The sequence below is a fragment of the Danio rerio genome, chromosome 12 (genome assembly GCF_052040795.2).
Source record: "Danio rerio strain M-AB ecotype USA chromosome 12, GRCz13ab, whole genome shotgun sequence".
Lineage (NCBI taxonomy): Eukaryota > Metazoa > Chordata > Actinopteri > Cypriniformes > Danionidae > Danio > Danio rerio.
In genome coordinates, this window is record NC_141032.1 from 35,370,001 (window position 1) to 35,387,319 (window position 17,319).

The 17,319-nt window shown below is 35.4% G+C and overlaps 1 protein-coding gene across 36 annotated transcripts in view; it reads left to right on the plus strand.

Annotated features, from left to right (window-relative positions):
- rbfox3a (RNA binding fox-1 homolog 3a) overlaps nucleotides 1–17,319 on the plus strand; it is an 886,893-nt gene that overhangs the window by 584,631 nt on the left and 284,943 nt on the right. For all 36 annotated transcript variants that reach the window (XM_087276601.1, XM_087276616.1, XM_087276621.1 and 33 more), the window contains one exon: nucleotides 15,849–15,970. In XM_087276601.1, coding sequence (XP_087132727.1) covers nucleotides 15,849–15,970 — 122 coding nt within the window. The remainder of the gene's footprint in view (nucleotides 1–15,848; nucleotides 15,971–17,319) is intronic.

Consider the following 17,319-nt stretch of genomic DNA (forward strand, 5'->3'; position numbering starts at 1 on the left):
ATTAGGTTAACTGGGTGGGTTAGGGTAATTAGGCAAGTTAATGTATAACGATGGTTTGTTTTGTAGACAGTCGGGAAAAAAATAGCTTAAAGGGGCTAATAATTTTGTCCTTAAAATGGGTTTTAAAAAATTAAAAACTGCTTTTATTCTAGCTGAAATAAAACAATTGACTTTTTTTTTTTTTTTTTTTTACTTGTATAATAATTATAATCGGTATGTAAATCCAGTGCAGATAAATCCAGATTTTGTTGGATTCTGTTCTGGTAAATGTCAGTGATTCGTGTTTTGCAGTCCGAAGTTTATTTAAATTGATACGGCAATAACTGTTGTGTGATGAATACCTGCATGTCAGAGAGAATGTGATTGAGTCCAACTGAAAAACAACAAGCAAAGCTCTGTGAATCGTATGCGCTCTCACAAACATAAAGGTAGTCACTTTCGACCAATCAGCTTTCTTACGGTTAAAATCACTCGCTTTGTTTGGTGATTATTGTTTTGTGTGTGAAAACAAATAATGGTATAGTAGCCTACCTAAATAATATTTGTATTTTCAAATGCTCAAGAAGCAATCAGGCATATATGTATATATATATATATATATATATATATATATATATATATATATATATATATATATATATAATATGTATTTTTTTTTAACCACATGTAAATCTGATAATTAGCCTGATCAAAAAAGATGTCAAGAAGGTATGAAATTGCACCCCTGGATCAGGATAACGGGAGACAGAAGCAAAGCGATCTCAAGTCAGTCTGCAACCATGACAGAAGATGTAACTGTGAGCTCTTCTTGAAGATTAGACAGTGAGTCACTTTCGCTTGGCAAATAATAGTTAAGTGAACTGAATGTCAGTGGTGTTAGTAGATTGAATAGCGATGTTTCATATGATTAATGTTTGTAGCTACATGTTTGTTTGTTTGTTTGTTTGTTTGTTTATTGATGGTTGACCCATAACATTACATAGCACAAAGTAATTTAACTCTGTCAAAAAATTTTAAGATTTTTATTTCTCGCTAAAACTAGTTTGTAATGCTATGTTTTGGGAAAACGGAAACTGTTTGGTGGACATTGGTTACAGTAACTTTTATTCCCTGGTTTAGTTCCAGAAATTATTCATTTACAAATAAAGCACTGTATAATTTTTAATATTTGATTTATTCATTAATTGTCTTGAGGACATATGTGTATATCATGTGTATAAAACTTTAAAAAATAATTAATAGTAATAAAAATGTACATGGAAAAGTAATAAATATATACATAAATAATATAATAAAAATATAATAAGTTTAAATAATAAACGTTTTATATGTTTAATTAATTAATATTTTGCCAAAATGGTTTGATTTTTATTTAGATTTAGCTGATTTGTATATTAAGCATTTATGGTTACAAATTTACATAAAAAGGTAGAGCTTCATAAAAACATTTGATATATAAATAAGTCTGTGTGCTGAAAAAAATCTAGTGAGAAGCACTGATTATGAAGCAGCAACCATAAAATGCAGTAATAATCTGATTTTATATATATTTCACATAAGAAATAGATAGCTGCACCATTCCATCAATAAAATATATTTAAAAAGTATAATGAATAGATAAGTTTAAGTAATTTTATTTTGAATGTTATTTAGGTTTAGCTGATGCATGTACTGTATTAAGCTTTTAAGTTCACAAATTTATACAAAAAAATAAAAAAATAATTAAAAAAATAAGTCTGTGTGCTGATATAAAAGTGAAAAGCACTGATTTAATAGCAGCAACCATAAAATGCAATGATAATCTGCTTTTATATATATTTCACACTAAAAATAGATAGCTGCACCATTCCATCCAAAAAAAAAAAAAAAAAAAAAAACAGGCACACACTGTGAATGGTTTTTAAATTCAATAAAAAAGGAATAGTTTAAAATAAACTGTTTGCATAAAAAGCTTTCTACTTGCCTTTATTGGCCATTTTGGGTTTTATGTCTGTATTTGTCGGAGTGGTGCAATTGTTATTTTATTTTTAATGCACATTGAGCTGCACGATGGTTTTAAAAAAGGAGTCTAAATTAAGTTTAGTGCTTATCGTTGCCATTGTGATTATATTGTCACACACTATTTACATCCCTAATCCAGCAGCAGTTGGATTCAGTGTGCTTTCATCACCTTACGGCATGCATTTCTCAGTTACTGTCATCCTCAGAGTTGTGTCACACACACACACACACACACACAGAGAGAGACAGTAAATGAAAACCGACAGAGGAGTTTGAACTCGAAGCCTCTGTGACTTTTGACTCCTGGGAATCTTCTGGCAGCTGTGGGTGACAAAACAGAGCAGATCAAGAACGAGCGGCAAATTTCCAGTCATCTTGAGGAGGGAGTCACTGTATTTATTTCTTGGTATTTTCTCTCCCTCTAAAACAAGCTGCGGCTCTTGCTATACAATATAAATGAATGAAAAGTCTGGGAAGGTGCTGTTTGATGCTTTTGAGTGATTGTTGGGGAGCGATACAGTATACCGCTGTCAGAAATATGTCTATGTCTCTCTCTTTCCACTGTATCCATCCATTTCAGCCATGTGGAGACGTCTGTTTGGTGATATGTTGCGCATTGTTGCTTAAGCAAGAAAGCACCAGTGGTCTTTTATCTATGGTATGTGGAGTGTTTATTGTCAGTCATTATGATATTCATACATGTATTTCACAATTAAAGTACTTTAAGTGTTTGCCTTGTCTTTAGATAACCGAATTTATGTAATAATTTGTGTTTTCAAACAAAGTACCTTTAAGGCAAGTCATTTCACTCAGTGGCCGTATTTCAAATACCTCTCAGGCAGTATGCTCAGGCATTCTTTCTGAATGGGGAAACATCAAATTCTCCAATACTGTTTGCCAAGCTTACAATTACCTTACATATTTGGAATCAGTAATAAAATTAAACAACAACCATCTCATAAACTTAGTTTCTAAACGTTCGAATGCAACCAAATCTGCATTTTTTCAGGTTGCTGAAGTTTGTGGATATTTAAGTAGTTGCTGTCATGTGATGTGCATTTGACAGCACAGACTGTACTTTGCGTTCGTTTCATGCAAATTACAAAACCGAAATCTTTTGTTTTTAAGTATAGTTGGTTCATTAAAAATAGAACCAATCTCAAACTTTATTTATATATATATATATATATATATATATATATATATATATATATATATATATATATATATATATATATATATATATATATATTTCTTCTGTCTGTGAAACAAGTATTCCAGCATGTTTGTTGACCATCAAACCAAAAGCACACGTCTGGTCTGAGCGTCTGCTCCGGAGAAATGTCAGTCTATACATCGATTGATGATTGGCTCCTGTACTAGTAGGCGGGGCTTCATTTGCCATATTGACCGTTACATTTTTTTCCCATTCAAATCGACGTCAGTGACAAGGCTTGTGTATTCTATAGTCTTTGTTTCAAAGTCAATATGAAAATGTGATTAATACATCACAACAAAACTCAAATGTTTAAATTCACACACTTTATCGCCATTATTTCCTGTAAGATTTAGTTAATAAATTAGTTTAATTTTAATTCAATATAATATAATATAATATAATATAATATAATATAATATGATATAATATAATATAATATAATATAATATAATATAATATAATATAATATAATATAATATAATAACATATTATGGTGGCGCAGTGGCGCAGTAGGTAGTGCTGTCGCCTCACAGCAAGAAGGTCGCTGGTTCGATCCTCGGCTCAGTTGGCGTTTCTGTGTAGAGTTTGCATGTTCTCCCTGCATAGTCCAAAGACATGAGCTATAGATGAATCAGGTAAGCTAAATTGTCCATAGTGTATGTGTGTGAATGAGAGTGTTTGGGTGTTTCCCAGTGATTGATTGCAACTGGAAGGGCATTCGCTGCATAAAGCGTGTTGGATAAATTCGGTCCGCCGTGGCGACCCCTGAATAATAAAGGGACTAAGCCAAAAAGAAAATGAATAATATAATATAATATAATATAATATAATATAATATAATATAATATAATATAATATAATATAATATAAAATAATATAATATAATATAATATAATATAATATAATATAATATAATATAATATAATATATGTTAATACAATAAAGCTGTGAAGTATATTCAAATTTATAAAAATTACAGCATTTTTTTCTGATAATTAATATTTGTCATTTAATTATTTTTACATTTCATTTATTGATTATTTAACATTACAAAAAAGTTTAAATTCTAGCCAAAATTTGATCATCTAAAGCTAAATAATGGTAATAATAAAAATAATGATAAAAACAAATATGTCAATGGCCATATTTATTTATTTATTTATTTATTAGTGTTTTTTGTTATTTTAAAATAACAATAAAATATTTGACAACAAATAATACTTGTATGTTTGTGTGTGAGTGTGTGTTTGTGTACTGCACAGTATAATTAAATAAATGAAATATTCATATAAAAAGCAGATGTTTTTATTTCACCGCTTTTCAGATTCTACCAAATATGTTGTTATAAATCATAAAGTAAACAAAAATAAACAGTAGCGGGACAGCAAGTGCCTCATTGGGCTGGACGTTTGTTCAGGTCGTTTGAGATGTTTGGTCACTGATCAAAGCAGCACAAATGTGAAGCAAGCATAAGTGTGAGAGGGAGAAAGAGCATACGGGAGGGTCTTTCCAGATGTCTCTGGTGGCCTGCCAGGTGGGATGACATGGGGCTCTGAAGTGTTGTGGGGGGGGGGGGAAGCTGGCTGGGGATGAACCTGCGCAATGGCACACTGGAGATATGCAAAACGCTAATGATCCTCACCCTCCCCCTGCCGGGACGGTTCTCTCTGCCAGGCCGCTCCAAGTGGTCCGTTCCACTGGGGATTCTCACCAGCAGGCCCAGGTATCCATGATTGCTTTTTAATGTGTGGCTCTTGGCCAATGGGAGCAGGGATTTTCATCAAGTATGACTGCAGAAATATTAAACTAGCCTGGGATTATTTTTCAGTCACAGTCCATTAAACTGTAGGGGGAAGTGGAGCCAGGAGCTCGCTCCTGCCTGCACAAGTTAGGCCAATTAGGGTTCTAATTTTTTATTAATACGTCGCAATGTTAAATAAACATGCAAACAGCTTTCGTGTTGTATGCCAATTAAATGCTGTTTTATTTGACTGCCACTTTAATCAGCCGGCTGCACAGGGGGAGGAGGATATGCAGTTTAATTAAATTGTATTACTCTGCATTTCCTGTCAAGGCTCTTTTATGATTTCAAAGTAATCTATAAGGACATCGGGCATTGATTACTCATATTTGAATAAATTGTGCCAGGACATACCATCACAAAACTCTGCGCATGAGAGAATCGTAAAGCAAAAGGGCGGAAACAAAGAAACGAGCAGCGGGTGCGAGTCGTTTTTTTATCACTCAGCAGAACGCCAACCCCCACAAACAATCATCTCCCAACGATGGCAGGGAGAAAGTTTCAAAAGCTCATTTTGCCCGATTTTATCGCTTCCCCTGTTCCATCAATATTGCCTTCTGGTTGATTTTTAATTTCAGGTTGGAGACCTCAGCATATTTAGTGCTCGGCTGATGACATTGTATTTATTTAGTGCTCTCGTCAATAGCGCGCTCAAGTGCAAAAAAAGTACCTCCCCCGCCTTTGCTGGGTTTTATACAGATAAGTCAAATTCTGAATGCACGTACATCCAGGCTACAACTATTGTATTAGATCTGTTCTGCGGGAAACAGGGTAGTTTTTTTTTTCCTTCAGCGTAGTCAAATATGGCCATGATTCCTTCAAATATATTGGTCACACTTTATTGTCCATTTCTTGAATTAAGTTACATTGCATCTGCATGCCAACTAATTCTCATTAGATTATAAGCAGACTGTTAGGTTGGGGTTAGGGTTAGTGTAAGTTGACATGTATTTGCAAAGTTTCTTATATCAACAGATATTAAGCAAACGGTCTACTAATACTCAAATGGACTATCAAAAATAAAGTGTTACCAATATATTAAATATATGTTTATGTATGTCAGTGGTTCTCAAGCTTGTATATCCTTACAATAATCAGAAAAAAAAGATCATATGATCGGTAAGTACTTTTATAGAGCACAAAATACAGATGGGTTCTGATAAGTTGAGAGGTCTCTCCAGTTCTAGCACTAGCAGGAACCGCTTCACAGTTATCAGTATCAATCCACCTGACGCATCTCTCAAATTGAGTGCTGAAACCCAGCAAACAATTTTCCGTTTAATAGTCATCTAAAAGTCATCTTAAAGTAGACATCTTGGCTAAAACAAGGCTAAACTGGGGCTGTCAGTAAAAATCTAATAGACATCTAAGAATAGCCCAAACTAGACTAGTCATCAAAAAGACAGATTAGACATACTGTACTTTATATGTGTAGTCATTCATTTCAGTTTATTTGAGTATTGTCTGGTTTTGGCCTATTCTTTGATGTCTATTAGATTTTCACTGACAGCCCAAATTTAATCTTGTTTTAGCCAAGACGACTATGTTTATACATCTATTAGACATCTTTTAAAAACAAAAAATGCTTGCCGGGAATGGAGGACATGTTATAGTTTTTAGAGCCAATCTTACATATGGGGATCATTTATAAAGACAGCAGCTATTTCATCACCTTAGAATTATATGGTTCTATCTGACATTTTTGTCAAAATTGAGTTTTTGAGATTATTAAATGACAACTTATTTACATTATGGGATGTTTTTTTTATAAGTTATTTACAATTTAAGACTTTTTATTTAAAAAAACGAAAACAAATGTTACACACATACTGTTTGCTATGGAATGCAAAAACCTTGAAGCTCATAATCTCATAATCATTCTGAACACAGATAGAAGCTTATAATTCCAAGGTGATGATTTGTAAAATAAATGTGCAGTAGGTGATCTGCCTAAATGCTCTCTGTTAAGATAATATCTATGAAGCACAATAGTTTTCTGCCAACCAAAGCCACACCTTCTGAAATCATAAACACGCACTGTGAAGATGACGGTAGACAACCTGTTAGATCATGTCATTTTCCAGTTATAAAACTTTACAGTACTTTACAATACTACAATTCCGAAAAAAAAAAAACTGTATTATATCTAGCACATTTTCAGTTGTTTCATGTCCCCACGTGCTTTATCCTAAAGCACCTACTGTATGTTGGTGGTTGGCCAGGGACATGAAGGAATTACACTTATTACTAAGCCATGCTTACATGCTTTAGACCAAATATAAGAAGGAGCATGGTAAACAATATAGGGAGCGCGTCACACGTTGCCATTGTTAAAAAGTAAACCAATGTGAATATAAAACCAGCTTCACCTCAGTAAAGCAGGCTAGGCAGATTATTGCTATTTACTGATGTTTTGTTGTTAAACTAAAAAAAAATCTACATTATCAATGCTGTAAAAGGTCCCTTATGAAATTGAAAATAGTCACATAAATCTTTCACTGGAAGATTTCAGTGGCTGAACAACACTTCTGTGCATATAGTCCATTGTTAAAACCAAATCTACATGAGTTCTGCTTGACTAAAATACTTTTAAAACAAAACATTACCTGTCTAAAAGAGATACTTCAGCCATGGTGTCGTCTTTTCTCTAGTGTGCAAAAGTAACTCTAATATTGATTCAGGATTTTAAAAAGGTCAGTGTTTGTTTTTACCGATGTCACTCTCTCTCATGTGAACATGGTGCAAACGGCGGATCTGCGTGAATAGCTGCGCAGATTTGATTAATTGGACGAACATTCTTTTGTTTTGATGCCTTACCTAGAATATAAAAATACATATAAATACATTTAGATCATTTACTATAATCATTAGTGTAGCGATGTGATTAGACTTTTAACCAACAGATGTGTGGAGATATGTGCATTTCATTAGCAATTACGTAACTAGCAAGAACAGCCTTACCATGATCAGCTATTCTTGATTGCTGCAGGAACTGATGAATGTTTCAGTAGTGGTCTAGCTTAGCTTAGCATCTAATGTTTATTTGTTTATAAAACATTGTTTCTCTTTGTGAACTATAAGCTAATACTTTATTATGAAGATGAGACCAACCCGAAGCAAGAATACAGATGCAGAAAATCAGACTTGCTCGGTTGATCTCTTTCTCGCATAATACTGTACATAATCCAAGCCAGCAAATCAGCATTCTGTCATTACCAGCTATAAAGAGACACATTTGAAGAAGTAATGAAAGCTTGTGCTGAGCTATTAAAATGTCAACTTTGCCGTAAACAACAGGGTTTTTTTTTAAGACACTGTGACTGTTTATTATTTATTTACATCATTGTGCTGTCAAACTGTTGCTGTATGGCTAAATAAATGCATAATTATTATCTTATCACAAAAATCTAATCAGCTAATCACATGGCAGCAACTTGGTGCATTTGGCATGTAGACGTGGTCAAGGCGATCAGCTTCATTTATTGATGCCAGACAGGCTGGTCTGAGTATCTTAGAAAGTGCTGATCCACTGGGATTTTCACACATCTCTCGGGTCTACAGAAGACAGTCCAAAAAAATAGAAAATATCCAGGGAGCTGCAGGTCTGTCCATGAAAATACCTTGTTGATGCCAGAGGTCAGAGTTGGAACCCAGAAAAATAACACATAGTAGATTCCCTCGAGATTGTTCTTATGGGAAGTGTAAGAATACTTTAACATTTTGCTCTACGACATAAATTAGACACACACTATATCAGAAATATAAACGTTTAATCTGTTGTGTATATTGTATGAAACGTATGGTGCTAATAACTCAATGAGAATTTTTGGGGTGTCTAGAATAAAATATGCATATGTGGTGAAGTTATGTTTACCACAGACCTTGTTTTACTTGTTAATAAAGAATCTTAATTAAAAACCTCATTGGAAAATCTCGAATAAACCCACTTCGAGAAAAAAAATCTTCTTCTGGGATCTGACATTATTTCTGCACCACTAAAATATGCAGGACTGCAGCCCTCCAGAGGCAAGACTGGACACACCTGCTCTCTGAATTGGTGATCCTGTAATTGTGTCAATAAGGATGACGATCATCATATTTAACTACTGAGAACCTCTGAATGACAATGATTAGCTATGATCAGTCAAATGCATGAAAATGCACACAGTTTTTGTGCACTAATGCGGTAACAGTAGGCTAGTGTCCTCGTGATGATATTTACAGTGTCCAGGCTTTATGACACCTTATGAGTTGGTATTTGCACGCATGGTCTCTCTAGACTTCGAGAAGGCAGAGGTAGTGGCAGCATGCAGTTATTAATGCCTTGCGTCCCTCGCAGCTATGTCTGCCGCCACAGCTTCATGCTGTATTAATCAGAGCTCCGGCACGGACTGCCCCTCCAACTGCACATGATTAAGTAGGACTGGAGCAGTGTTTAAACAGACACAGCCACACTCCCCTCTCTGAAACAAGGCTTTTGAGCATCCCCAGGGTACAGGAGGGGTAATGAATACATCGTTTGGAGAGGCGTTGTGATGCCCTGGAGAGGGCTCTGGAAGAAGAGGACTTCTTTTTCTCCAGCCCATGTGAATGAGGCTCTGGCCCAGAAACAGGCAGGGTGGGATGGCCATATGGACAGGCTGGTGTGGCTGGTGTGTTTGGGTTGGACGAAGGTCCTGACAGAGCTGCCCCGCTGAGAGAAAGGGCCAAGTCCACGGCTCTAGTATCAGAGCACTGCCAGAACAGATCCGGGTCAGTGTGGCTAATGGAAGCACGGGCCCAGGACAGGATGGCCTCTGCCAGGGATGCAGGGCTTGGGGGAGGAAGCTTTCAGCCGGAAGAAGGCAGACATTATGTCATTCCTGTTGCTCACTTGGCAATGAATTACAAAATAAGATTTTTATATTCCGCTGCACAGTGTGTAGTTATTTTGTGTAAAATAGCCCCTAAATGTGTTTGGGTGCTAGCTCAGTGTTTAAAAATGTATGAATGTGCCATCCATTTTAAGAGAAAGACACTGCAAGCAAATTTCAAAACATCACCCGCTTTATATGTTATCACTCGATTAAATGGGTGTTATCTGTGGTTATCAGCTGATATATATGGGTCAGTAGGGCCCCTACTGCTCAGAAGAGTATTGAGGCTGATTTATACTTCTGCGTTTCGGAAGTGTTATTGCAGAACGACACAAACAGCATGCAGAAGCAATAATGCACTGGAAAGCACAGGGCTATCACTTGATGCAGAAGTATAAAACAGGCTTTATCATCCATCCGCATGGTTAATCAGTTATACTAATAGAGAAGACTCCAGATCTGTTTTAACATTATTGTGACAGATGGGTTTAGGGTTGGGGTAGGGCTAGAGGTTAATAAAATACAATTAATGTGAAATTTAATAAATAATATAAATAATTATTGTTAACTTCCGGCAGCTGTATGTGATCTATAGCTGATTAAACATGTGAATAGATGATAACAGCCTTCTGATCCTACTAGTAGGTGCAGAAAGCTCCTACTAGCCCTTATCTATAAGCTGATAACCACTGAAACGCCCATTCAATCAATTGATAACATTCGGACCGGCTGAAAACATTTGGGTTACTCTGAAATAATACATATCTAGATATTTGGACACATCCTGACTGTTAAATGTTTGAAAAGAAAGCTAGGAAGCTACACATCTCAATATTTAATTGATTGTTTAGGTTTATCTTTTTGGTATTTCAGATCTAATGTCTATTTTGCTAATATGAAAAATTATCTTTAAGCTTTTGCTGTATTATACAAAGGGCCTTCTTAAAAGTACAAGAGGGAACACTTAATTGGATAGTTCACTCCAAAAATAATATTTGCTGTCAATTTGCTCACCCTCAGGCCATTCAAGATGCAGGTTATTTTTTTATTCATTTGAATATATTAAAAGCTAAAACATGTGTGTTTGGTGATTCATTAAATTCATACCTATTGTTGCTGATGTTAGTGATGCTGTAGTGAAAGTGATATCAGGAGTTTGAGTGATGCATATTTGGCATGTCAGTTGCAGTATTCTGTTACATTGCATGAATCCTTTTTCAAGAGTTTTACTCAATAGCAAGTTTTGTTGAAACTTTACAGTTAAATGGCGTACACTGAAACATTACACATCACCTGGCTTCCAAAGAGAACTGGCCAAAATTATTCCCAATTTAAAGTAGGTGACATTTTAATATGGCCATTACCGCCGTACATTGTACCGCCGCTGCTTTACAGGAGTAAGAACTTGTTTTTTAGGTGTTTTTGCGAATATGCAGCCAGAGGGCACAACTGGACGGGATACATTAGCTGTAAATACTCTGATAGGTAATAAAGAAACTAAATAAAGATCAAAGATATTTCACTAATTAAAGATAAACAATGAAACAAAGCCTTATAATTTCTTCATTAATCTTTAAAAAGACAACTAGGCTGCATTATTTATTGGCTTGACATTGATAGGATTTAATTTATGATTCCTTTTTAATATTAAGTTATTTTCTTTGAAATCTAAATGTATATTTTCCTGCCAATATTACTATTAAACACTTTGCCTAAACATGCTGCCTGCACCTGTGAAGCAATGAAGCATTAATTATATCCTAGTTTTCCAAGGAGCAGAACAAATCATCATCGCACAGTTAGACGGGCACAAACAAAAATATAATTCGTATATTTTTCTTTAAAAAATATGTCTTTTTTAAACGTATTTCGTTTGCTATAATTAGTATCTTAATTCTAATGTATTTTTCGTTGGTCAGTTAAGTACTAGATAAAAAAGAATAACAAATAAACTTTGAGGTGAAGTGCTTCAAAACAAGTCTGATATATATTAAAGTGAAATATTCACAGTTTCAGAGAAGCCTAACTGTTTTCACTGTTAATTACAAATTTGAATAAGCAGGACAGGCTTTTACAATCTATCAGAACAAACTCTGTTGGAAGGACAAGAGCAGTGGCGCCTGCAGCCATACGGCTGTACGTATTGTGCGCATACCTTTGGAGGGCTCGAATTAATGCCGCTTTTTTATTTATTTATTTATTTTTACATCATTTAAATTGATTATTATACAGTATACAAAGCAAACAAGAATGAGAATAAATAAAGGTGTGCATTTTTTTGTTTAAAGCGTGTATGAACTTGAATGGTGGGAGATGGGTAAAGAAATCTATTGGCTTTAGTTTTGCTGCCGGTTTTTCTCCACTCTAAAATTGTTTAAAATAAGGATCAAAATGAGTAAATTCTTTTTAAACAGCTAAACTTAATTGAGACATTTGCCAAAAGGACTAAAACTAATGAGACAAATATTGCTTCCCCACGCGGGGTGAAGACTGCAGTCTCATCAGCACCTGAGCCAGGGGAACTCCAGGCTCAGCCCGTGTCTCATTCATCGGACAATTCTGATCCAACTGTAGTCTAACATAGCAAAATGCTGTTACTTGTGCTAATGAAAAGCAAACCTCTTATACGAAATCCTCTTATAATTCAATTTAATTCAATTTTTGGATTCCTAATTTCCTAATTTACAGAGTTGTATCACATGAAGATCTCTATATACATGACTTCCCTTATTATCATGTTTCCACATGATTCATGTGGAGACCTAGAATCCTCCACTCTTGCATTGCACTTGAGATTCAAAGCCAGGATCTTCCCCACAGATCAGCCCGGGATCGTTTATGCCGCTTATTGTCATCCTTGCAGATAAACGCGAGATAATGCAGTCTCAGTTTCAACCTAAACTCCTCCATTCATCTGCATGAGTGCGCAGCGACGCAGCGACAAACCCTGGCCCGAGATGCGCTGATGGCAGATTTAGATGTGATGACACTCTTTTCTGCCTTAAATCAAACAGTTATTGCCCCCTTATCAAACCAAAAATACTCCCTCTCACACACTGTTTATGACAACTTTGACATTTTGCTCAGTTTTTAAAGCTCTTGTCAAATTTGCCAAACTGCAGGGCAGAGTGAGATAGAGACAGAGTTAGGAAAGGTTGTCAGAGAGAGGGAGAGAGAGAAGGAGAAGGGGGCTTTATAGACAAAGCATGTGAGGGAAAAGCAGAAGGAAAAAGAGACAGGGAGATAGTGAAAGCAGCCTGGGGGGTTGTTGTAATGTATCTGCAGTGTAGCATGTCAGTGCAGCTTTACTTTACTGCATTCTTATCTGGCGTCAATAATTAATCACAGGTGAGGCGTGGTGAGAAACATGCCCACGGATGCCAAAGGATGCCTCAACCGGTGCCAACAGACAGCAGGGAAGCCTCAAACACAATGACAGCCATCCCTCCCTGCCTCAAGTCTCACCTTACGACATGTGCCTGTGATGCAACGCCGGCGCAGTCTGAATTACATCACCTGTGAAAAAAGCGCAGGAACGCCGCACGGCCTCCAAATCTACGGCGAAGCGACACGCTGGCTGTTTTATTGCTAATTAGGCCATATCTTTTTATTTCTAGACACCAAAAAATCAGCCACATGTATCATGGATATAAATGCGTTATAGTTGTGATCGATTGGCTGGAGCGCAGCCCTGTGGCATGAATATTCATGGGCTGATGTATAGAGAGGGAGGGAGCGGCATCGGAGGCTCGTGGTGTGTGATCCGTGGACTTTACAGTCACCGCCGGGTAGCCTGCGGCTAGCAGCCACCATAAACAATAACGCAAGACCCATTTATAACACTAAAACTCATGTGTCGCCGCAGCCACAAAGAGCACAAGTGACATTTTAATGGGCCTTTTTACTTTTTGTTTTTCAATAATGAATGCATGGCTTGCTGTGGTGTGCTCCACAATATGCGCTTCACTATTGTTTTGAGGCATAATGCAGATTTTTGCTGCACTTGGCATTTATTAGGAATAATTTAATACATATTGCAATCTTCACACGCGCTTCCCTGAGTCCGCTCTCAGACTATGGGAATGGAGATTTTTGTTTATTTATTTTTTATTTTTTTGTGGTGGTGTTGGGATTTAGTGTGATGTCAGAGTTAGGTTTTCTTTTTGTAAGCACTGATCGTTTTGTTTGTCTCTCTGCATGTGTGTACTGGTTTTGGTGGTTTACAAGAACAAAAATGTGTGTGGTAACACTTTATTTTGATTGTCCATTTGAGTATTAGTAGACTGTCTGCTTAATATCTGCTGAGACTGCTCCACCAACAGACATTTAACTGACTATGAGAAACTTTGCAAGTACATGTCAACTTACACTAACCCTAAACAACCCTAACCCCAAACCAACTTTCTACTTAAAGTCTAGTGAAAATTAGTTGGCATGTGGATGCAATGTAACTTAAATTCAACAAATGGAACATACAAATAAAGTGTGACCATGTTTATAATGACATGGGTATGAGCTTGTTGTAAGGTGGTTTACGAAAATGCTTAACAGTCAGACTTTGCTACAGGTTTCATGTGAGGCTTGGGTTTAGGGGTAGGGTAAGGCCATTAAATATGTATTTTTGTATAAAATATATTACAAAACCAGTGTGTGTGTTACCCAAAGGAGTTTGAATGCAGCTGTTAGTTTACTTTGCTGTGTAAGCTGGGCTGACCCCTCTGTTGATCACTTGCCAAGCACTGATTCTTCACACTGTGCCACTCACGCGCAGACTGAAGGGCACAGTGTGTTTATAATTGTGACATGTTCAAATTGTTTATTATTTGTTTCAATATTTGTTTGTCTCGTGCATCAGGAATCATGTGGTTTCAAGGGGGAAAACCTTGTTTCTCCTTTTATTTCTCCTCTTCTTTTTACCCTGATTCTTTCTTTCTTTCTTTCTTTCTTTCTTTCTTTTTTTCTTCATTAATTAATTCATTTTTCTTTTTTCCTACTTTTTTCTTTCATTCATTTTTCTCTTCCTTTTTTGTTTTTGTTTTGTTTTACTCACCCAATACTGAATATTTTTTTCATTAATTCTTATTATTTTATTTAAACATTATTTTGCGTTATTTTAGTTTGTCCTTCTCACTGTGCTTTAATTGTTATTCAGTTAGTTTTTTCTTCCTTACATACTTCCTCCTCTTCTATTTTCCTACTTTCCTCTGTCCTTCCGTATTATGCTTTTTGTCTCCTTGTTTTGTTCTGTTTTTTGTTTTGTTTTGTTTTTTGTGTGGAAGGAAGATATTTCTTCTTGTGTTTTGCATTCCCTGCTTTGTGTATGTCCTATTTTTCCTTCCTTCCTTCCTTCCTTCCTTCCTTCCTTCATTCCTTCCTTCCTTCCTTCTTTTTCAAAATTTTAATTTTTTTTTCCTTCCTCAATTGTCCTTTCCTTTTGTCCTATTTTGTCCTTCCTTCCTTCCTTTCGTTTTTCATTATTTCTTTTTCTCTTCCTTTCTTATGTTTATTTTATCTTCCTTCCATTTTGCTGTTTTCATTTCATAAAATTTTACCTAATTTTTTTTCCTTCCTTCCTTCCTTTCTTCCTTCCTTCCTTCCTTTCTAAATTCTATTTTTTATTCTTTCTTTTCTTTGCTTTTATTTATTTTTTTATTCCTTCTTTACATGTTTGTGTTAGCTTTCTCCCATGTTACGGTTTTCTTGCTAAATTTTAATTTCCTTATCTTCATTTCCTTTTCATTTCATTTCCTTATATTTTTCCTTTTTTCCATTCCTTCCTTCCTTCCTTTCTTCCTTCCTTCTTTACTCTTTCATTTTTTCCATTACTTCATTAGTTTTGCCTTCCTGCCTTTTTCATTGTTTGTTTTGCTCTTTTTCCTTTTCCTTTCTTAAAAGCATTATTAATATGTGTTTCCAGTCACTGCGTATTACTATTTAACCTTTTCCAATGTTAATTTTTTGTCTCCCTTAGAAACCAAACCAGGAAACGGGCTGTGTAAAACAGGAAGCATTGCTCTCTTTGGAAACGTAGTGTACAGCGGGCTGCTGAACGATCACTTTTGGCATTTCGGGGTTCCCCTTGTCACAAGACTGGTGAGTGAATGCCCACTTTGTGTTCTCCAGATTGGTGGCATTGTTGGCACATGCCTCTCTGCTCCCTTTGCCACCTCAGGATTTCCCACTGGCAGCTGGGATTTGGCATCCGTTGTGTTTTGGCTGGGAAGAACCTGTTACAGAAATGTCTGGGGTTTTATTTATACAGAACACATGTGCTTATTAATGTGGGCTTCTTTTATTGTTTTATTTTAATTTGTTTCCTTTTAAGAAGGTCTTGAAATATAAGGGAACATGGCTGTGCTGGCATACTCAGTAAACACATTCACGACTAACAGCAGAGAACAGCAGTGGAAAGGGAATAGGGCTGATCTTGCAGCCGCACGTCATGTTCTTCTTTCTGATTTCCCTGTCTGCCTTCTTTCTCAATGATGCAGGATCTAAATGAGAAGATAATGCATTGGCGTATGATGTGTCTGTTTAAGAACTGAATATTAGTTGGCTACTCAAGTTTTAATTAAACTGTAATCTTAGCGCATGTCAGTGCCTCTGTCTTATTATGAATTGATAAATATTGATGCTCCGTCTTCCTCTGAAAGATGTCAAACAGTATTAGCATAAAGGCAGGGAAGGACAGGGAGGAGGCGAAGCTGGAGCAATTTACTGTCTTATACTCGATTAAGATAAAAAAGGATTTCAGAGGATCAGAAGTATAAATCTCTTAGGGTATCTTGTTTTTCACTGCTTCCCCAATTGAGCATGCAGATGTGTTTCAGATGGAAACTTTACAAGCAGAATTGGGATGTGGTTCAGCTGCGATCCTCAGAAAATGTAGCATCATTTGATTCTGGTTGTAACGTTAAGATTGTGTCATATATTAACATGATTTATTTTATTTTTATTATTTTTATTTTATTTTATTATTTTTAATTTAATTTAATGTAATTTTATTTTTTAATTTTTAATTTTATGTAATTTAATTTAATAATTTTTAAATTGTATTATTTTTAATTTAATTGTATTAAATTAAATTAAATTAAATCTAATCTAATGTAATCTTATTTTATTTTATTTTATTTTATTTGTAGAATAAGCATTGACACTGACTTTCTAATATTATTAAGTGAGATCCAGCCAAAATCATAATTTTGTCTTTACAAAGAGCTTATGATTTTAGTTAACACTGTTACAGTTTTTCTCAGTTGCTTTCGCCCATTTCTCAGATTAGAATTGAAATTCTCAAAACTACTTGTTCAATTTTCACATCAATGTGTAACTTGTGCACATCAAAAAAGCAGTTTATTGTTCCTTTGAACAAGTTACAAATGTTTTTGTACATCTATGCAAATGAGTATGTAGAATTCTCTGCTGTTTCCTACATCTCATAT